The sequence below is a fragment of the Echiichthys vipera genome, assembly GCF_963691815.1.
Source record: "Echiichthys vipera genome assembly, chromosome: 23".
Taxonomy (NCBI): Eukaryota; Metazoa; Chordata; class Actinopteri; order Perciformes; family Trachinidae; genus Echiichthys; species Echiichthys vipera.
The window spans coordinates 11,744,641-11,752,177 of NC_139848.1; the positions used below are offsets into that span (position 1 = coordinate 11,744,641).

The 7,537-nt window shown below is 46.1% G+C and overlaps 1 protein-coding gene across 1 annotated transcript; it reads right to left on the reverse strand.

Annotated features, from left to right (window-relative positions):
- Positions 1–5,581: 5,581 nt before the first annotated feature.
- On the reverse strand, positions 5,582–6,568 carry LOC310964970 (beta-1,3-galactosyltransferase 1-like; the record flags this gene model as incomplete). The annotated part of the gene is made up of 1 exon (XM_083938311.1): positions 5,582–6,568. One exon carries the CDS (start codon positions 6,566–6,568, stop codon positions 5,582–5,584), a length of 987 nt encoding a protein of 328 aa, XP_083794437.1.
- Between the last annotated feature and the right edge of the window lie 969 nt (positions 6,569–7,537).

Genomic DNA, 7,537 nt, shown 5'->3' on the forward strand with positions numbered 1-7,537 from the left:
CTTTAGCCTTTTAATGCTCTACCACTGGGTTGTTTGGCCAATTACAGAGCAGACTTTCTATTACTCAGCATATTGTATCAAATTGCATATGCCATAGGGGGCGATCAGAGGAATGCAAAACACAGCACTGAGGATAAGAAGCTGTGAATAACAATTATTTCACATGTACTACTGGGCCCAGCGTGCTTAATTTTAAGGGAAATAAAGTCATTAAATGATAACGTGCTGCGGCTGTTAGGGGTTCTTTTTCTTTTCCACGCACACTAAACCTAAATGCGTCGATACACAGGGACAAAGCGGTTACAATTACAGTTTCCAAAACAGTTCCAGAAACCGATCAAAAAGCAGAGTTTGACGGAAAGATGTCAGCCGGGGATGGCTTTGTTGTGAGGAGACGGTAACACCAGTGGGGATGTTCTCTGCCTACGAGCTCCAACGTGATTCTCAGAACAAAAGCCGTTTGAGAAAAAAGGAGCTTTGCACATTTTTTTTTGTTTATCTTTGCGAGCAAAGAACAGAGGACATTTTTCATTTTGTCTGGCACCAAATCCCGCCGGAGTATTGCTGCTCCCTCGGATGATGATGACGCCTGGAACAAAGATTGTCTCTCTCTCATACACACACACACACACACACACGCACACACACACAAACACGCACACACACCTGTAGGCATCAGAGGCTAGAGCGACCTCATTACTGCGATGTTGCCTGGAGCACATTTGTCCATACTAGCTGACATCTAGCATACACATGCCTACGCACTTGTCCATGCTCTTAAAACGCTTGATGCTAAAGAAAAAAAAAAGGTTCTTAACCTAAGGAAGGAGGAAAAACAAATGAGCAGATCAGTGTCCAACAGCTGTTTTATAGTTTCCATATTGAAAAAAAAAAAAATGGGGCTGATTTCTTTTCTGTTTTGTGTATTTCGTCATCTGACGTGTGCACAGGAAGTCATGATGCGTAAAAAGCAGTTTGAATTATTTCAGAGGGGAGTGTGTGTTCATGACAGATATAATAACCTCCACTAACAGGTTCACCAGTGGTAGCACAGGACCTGCATTCACTATTTACACCATTATGAACATAAGCATTACTGGACTCACCAGAAATACAGGCGATTAGCATTTGCTTTGATGACGCTGGCCACTAGATGTCCCTGTAAAACATTTTCCCTACATTGACTCATTATAAATCTGCAAACTGTCTAAACAAGGGTTGTCCCGATGCTAGAATTTCAAAATTAATACCCTTACCCAGGAAAATACTCGATACCACGGGGAGAAAATTACACAAAATGAAGGCAGACTGTTTAAAATAAAATAATAAATAAATACAAACATCAATAACAACACTTTTAAAAAGTTGTGTAACATAACATAACTTTAGGGTGTAAATAAATATGACAAATATGTTCAAATGCCCTTGTTTGTTTTCTTGTGTTGTAGAGCTCCCGTGGATATTAAATGATTCCATGGTGGTCGAACCTCAGATTCAGTCGGTGAATGAGTTGAAGTCAGGGTTCTCCACAGTGTAAACAGGGATCTGCTCCACGCTCATGTGTTCAGCTACAGTCCTGTTTATCCTCTGTGTTTCTGACTCGGCATCATATTATCGTTTCTGATTAAATAGAGTTGGTATAGCTAACATTAATGTCTCTTAATGTTAGCTGTTTAGCGTTCCGCCGTTAACGTTATTGCTTATTATTAGACGCTAACAGCTAGCGGCTTGTTTAGCATCCTTATCCTAAATACTTCCAAACGGCACTTTTGCGTCATTCACTGTCTTTTAAAACCGGTAGTGAAGGTCGCACAGACATGTTTTTAGACATAAAAACAATGATTTGAATAGTTTATTATCTGACTGGGTTCTGATCCTTCTTTCTACTTGAAATATCCAGACGGCGGATATGGTAATATTTTTCATCTCAAAAGCTGGATTGCAGGACATAAGAAGTCTCCTGCGGCCCTGTAAAATCAATTCTCAGTGTGTGTGTCTGTGTGTGTGTGAGACCTGAACCTTCCATATCACACATCGCATACGTTTCATACTGGACTGTGATTAGGGAGGGGGTGGGGGGTCAGAAAACATGGTATCAACAAGCCATTCAGATTTGGCTCCCCTTCCCGTGTCACATGCAGACTTATTAGAGTAAAGAGCCCCCTGTCTGAGGCTACATCCACACTACTACAGTATGTTTTCATTTTAAAATGAAAATGATCGTTTAACATCGTCTCACAGCCTATGACTCGTGAAAAACGCATATCACACATGGGCCCAACAACAAGATCCTTCTCAGAGGACAAAAGATACAAAGTGAGAGCCTGAATTTGCACCTGGGATCCTGCCACTTCGTGTATTCAGCTTTTTTCCCCTGCACCTGTCTTCATCACACATTTTGTTCTGTTTTGTCGTCGTGACCCTGCAGATTGTTGCATTATGCGTTTATGTTTTTCTTTATATGATGAATGTGTTTTATACTTGGCTGACACCAAGTTCCCCTAGAGGGATAATAAAGTTCGAACTTGACTTGGCAGTAAAGTAGCATTCTAAAATGTAGAATTGTACGGCATCACAGCTGTAAGCATGGATAACATGGTCAGAAACGGCTGTAATTCATTATCCATGTTGAATTAACCGCCCGTAATCAAGGCTGTTGTTTGTTTTCTTCTGGGAAATGGTAACGTGATAGGGACGTGTCCTTCCCTGACCCGTCATGACTGACAAGACCCAGTCAGTGGTGAACATGGGAGCCTGCGTCGCTGTTTCCAAAGGTTTCCGTTTGTGCCCAGAGTTTTTAAGCTCGCCAGTGTTTTAAAAGTTATAAAATGCCAGATTCCTGTGAACGCCGGGCATAAATGATAACCTGACTTCGCCCGGTGGATTGATTTGCATGTTTCGCATTTGCTCAGCATATCCATCTGGGAACTCGTGTTTGGAAATCTTTTGGGAAGGGGAAAAATACTGGTTGCTGATTGGATAAAGCATCTGTCTACGGGGGCCAAATCAACCAATCAGATCAACGAAGCACATGGCGTATGAACAGAGTGTCAAAGCAAAGCTCAGAGAGTAAACAACATGTCAGTAAAGGATATTTGTAGTTTGTGTAATGTGAATTTACAGATAAAAGGCACAATATGAGTAACCTGACTCTGGCCAGATGACTTTGGTTCCACCTTAAGCTCCAATTAACCATCTGAGATCGCTCCATTGCAGAGGGATTTCAGGAGCCGATCAAGCCAATCAGGACAGCCGGGCGGTGTTTTATAGATGTGACGTAGCGGAGAAGCGACTGTTGTGATTCAGACAACAATGGCGGCTCGCATCGAGGAAGCAGGAGTCAACATGGATGCTGCTGTTTCATCCGTTGCTTCTGTTGGTCTTTTCGCTCTCATCAACGTCACAGGTTGGTTTCGATGTGAGCGGTTGAAGTAGCACGTCAATAAAGATGACGGACAAGTGGTTTATCCAATCATATGCAAGGATTTTTGAAGGACCAGCCTCCTGAAATCACTTCCCGTTCGAGCGATCCCAGATGGATGAGTGAAGCAAGGCAGAACGAGATTCATCTGGAGAGAATCAGGTTACAATTTCAGGTGCCCGGTCCTTATTCCGACAGAAGGATGCGAGAGAAAAAAGCGTTAGCGAGCGGCTAACACAATAAGGGCTACCGCTCTCTGAAAATGCGTCTAGATCAGGTCGGATTTGAGGGATCCGAATTTTGTCCGTCTCACAGTTCCCGTAAAATACAACGTAGCGAGATCAGGGTGGTCTCAAGAGGCTACATAAATGAAGCAATAGTTAGAAAACATAGTGGTGTGGAGAACTACCTTTAGAGCAGGTCTTCAGGGGACAGGCGCTAAAACGTAGCCCCTCAGACAGCAGGTGAATATAACGATATTTAGACAGACAGTATGAGAAACAATATTCTTTTTGAACATTAAAGCACGCAAACATGTTCTAGTAGAAACCCAAAATACAAGTATGAACCTGAAAATTAGCACAATATGTCCCCTTTAAACAGATTTTTCAAGGACAGAGATACTTCCCTTTCAGCAGATGAATGTGCAAACTCTGTGCTTTAAATATGTTCCCATTGAACACGAATATATTCAAAACTGGAGAACCTGCACGGGACATTGAAAATGAAGGCTTATGCACTGTATTTGAAGACAACACATCCACTGGCCGATGTAATTCCTCTTGTTAAGACATCGTGATTGAAAACATCAATTCATCTGCCGATTACATCGATGCTTTTGATTTAATTCCACATGGCAGTCGGCTCTCCGCCCGCACGCACACACGCCCAAACACCTGCACGGAGGGAAAACCACGGCTGTGTTGTTTTCAGAGCACTCAGCTTTCGCCCCCCCTCACTGATGTGTCGAGAGCTGGGACCTCGCTTTCAAACTGAGCACAGCTGCTGCAACGAACAGCGGTCCTAATGAGGCGCTTTCATTTCCGCGCCTCGTGTTTCCCCAACAGTCACGCCGAAGCACCTCCAGAGTGTAATCTAGTTTCCTTCGACGCATGCTGGTGTATTAATTTAAAGACCGTGTGTAATATATCCAGCAGAATCAAAACTTTTATATTGTTTTCGGTAATAAATACAATATCAAATCTTATAAAAGCGCTTTTATTTGATCTCGAGTAATTGAAAAGAAGAAAGCACTCAAAAGTGTCCCCGCTGCTCTTACAGTACATCTGTTCTCCCTCGTGTTCAAGTAATAGAAAATATAATAGTCTGCAGCCCGCTCACAGCACTCCCTGGGACAAATAACTGCACATTACACATTAACAGAAGTAACATTCACTTGGGAATGTGAGCAGCCCATATGTCTTCACGCTGTCCGGAATCTTTCCCGTAAACCCGTGGATCTGTTGTGAGAAAATATGTCTGATTCTGAAAAGGAATAGTACGGAGGCCCAGAGCGACATGACACACACGTTTCAGCATATTCAAATGAGTCAGTACGCCGTAATCCCACCGCGGTCCTCGCGATGACGACAGCTGCTGCGGCGCCAGACAGTACATCCAACGTACACACCTTGTTCCCAAAAAGTACAACGACTGAAAAAATACACGAGGAACATTCATAATTAGAGCTTGCGAGCAACCCGAGAGGCGGGTGTCTGGCTTCAAAGAAGTGTGTTGGCATTTATGTAATCTGCAGTTAAGTAATTGGGGACAGCTTGTGTCTTGTATAAAGTTAGCATTTAACAGAAGCTTCTAAGCTTCCTGTCATGTACTTTCCTTCGAAAAATCAGTGCTGCTGGCAATGACTGCCAACCACCTGAACATATTGCACCTTTTTTTGGAAAGCATACTTTTCCAACTTTGTGCCTATTTTGTGAGTGACCACCTTGAAAGTGAGAAAGGACGTAGAATACAGAGTTTGTTTTGGCCTTGGACTATAGAGACTCCTGGCGAAGCAATCAGCGCCTGGACAAAGCTCCGTCAACACTGTTCCTGCAGCTCAGTGCTACGTGCTGTACAGTATTTGCCAATGTCAATGAGAGAGACGCAGGTGACAAGAGCACACTCAGTCCCTCCCTGACTCCCCCACTGGCACTTCTGCTAACATTTGAGGTGTTTCTTGCTGGTCATGTCATTCCAGATGCGGTGCATCTCCTCGGGGGAGATCTGGTGGACGGTGACCACCCGGCGGTAGCGGCAAAGGCTGTAGGCCATCTTCCAGTGGTTAAAGCCGCTGTTCTGGAAAGGGTGGATGCCCAGCTTACGGAGGCACACGCCCACGTACACGTCCTCCAGGTGCAGCAGCCTGGTGTGTAAAGAGGTCTTGTATATGAGCTCGGCCACATCCGCGGAGAAGATGTAGCCGGTGCCGGAGCAGAAGGGCGGGTACTTGCTCTCGGGGTACAAATCCCTTGGCATGTACCACTTGCTGCGCATGTCTCTGATTGGCCCACCGTTGATGACGTAGCCGGTGAAGTACCTCCTCCTGGGCTTGGTGGTGGGCTTCAGGAGGTTGAAGATGAGGTTCTCCATGTTGACGAAGATGTCACTGTCCGTCTTAAGGACGTATTGTGCCTTGGAGCAAAATGTAGCCACCCAGCGCATTCCCATGAGCGTCTTGAGTGTCAGGTTGTGGTAAGAGTCAATAAAATCCTCCACGACAATGTCATGAAAGATCTGACTCTCCTGCTCCACCATCTGGTTGAGGACGGCGTCAGTGCTGCGGCCCAGCAAGAAGAGCGTGACAACACGCACGTCCGGTAGCGTGCTCTCGTCACCCCATGTCTCTCTGATGGCCTGGCGGGCGTCAAATTCCTTGTGGGTGGTGCTGATCAGGATCACGAGGAAGGGGGGCTCCGCCTCGCACTTCTTGGCCTCGTTGATGAGGTAGCCGAAGTCGTGCGGGTTGAGCGAGCGCGTGCGGATGTTCGTGAAGGTGCCGTTCTTGTTCCCCTTGGGCGATTTGCGTATAGGGATGTTCAGCTGGCCCGCGTAGGAAGTGGAGGGGCGGGACACACTCAGGTACCACAGAGCGCTGGCCCAGCAAACCACCGTCAGCAAGTATAAGCAGGAGACCTTAGAAGGCATCGCTGTTCGCTCGGCTGGTGTTAGCGGCAGCAGCGTTGGAAACGTCGAGGCCGCACCTCCATGGGTCGTCTCAGATCCGGCGGCGCAGCTAGAGGCTGCCTCCGCGAAACAGCTGACATTAATCTTAGATAATGGACTCCTCCGCTGTCTGGCGTCGGGGCCGTGATTGAAAAGCACCGCGGAGATTTCTTATCACGTCCACGGCCTTACCGCGTCCCATCGCAGCTCGCCCGGATGCTTTTAGCTCGCTGTGACGGCATCTAAAAAAAGAAAAGGATGAGAAAACAGACGGTCAGTGCCGACATAAATCACGACTACATAATGAAACCGCCGCAGAACGATAAGCATGATGACTTAAGGCGGAACTTCTATCCCGTCTCATTTTCATATAAAGGCATTTACAGCAGCAGGGCGTGTGATATATCCAACAATATGTTTTTTTATTTTATCATTACAGCCCATAACATCAGTCCGCTGGCTCGGCAGGCGGCGCCTCGTTGCCAGTTATCATTCCATCAGTGCGTCTGATAACAGTCTGTGGCCCGGAGAACAGGAAACATCCCAGGAAACTCTCTCATTGATAGGAGCCTGCTCTCCTCCAGCTCTGACCACGCTCTGTTTGCAAATGCTGTTTATCTCCCTCTTATCCCCCCTGGACCAGGCACGGGCCGGCAAATCAGAGCCACTCCGGCAGTGTGAGAGGAGAAACGGAGGAGGAGGAGGAGGAGGGATGAGACGGAGAGGGAGAAGGATCAAAGCAGAAGAAGGTGAAAGTGAATGGTTCCCATGGGAAAGTAGATTAATACCCACTTTCTCTCATTCCCCCCGGTCTCCCTCCACATTTACTCTCCCTTCTCCATCCTCTCCGTATCTCAATGTCAAACCCAACTCGTGTGTTTTTTAGTTTTTTTTTAACATATTTTACTCGGTAATGAGCTCCTCTTTCGTTAGCTGGACAGGCGCCGGCGC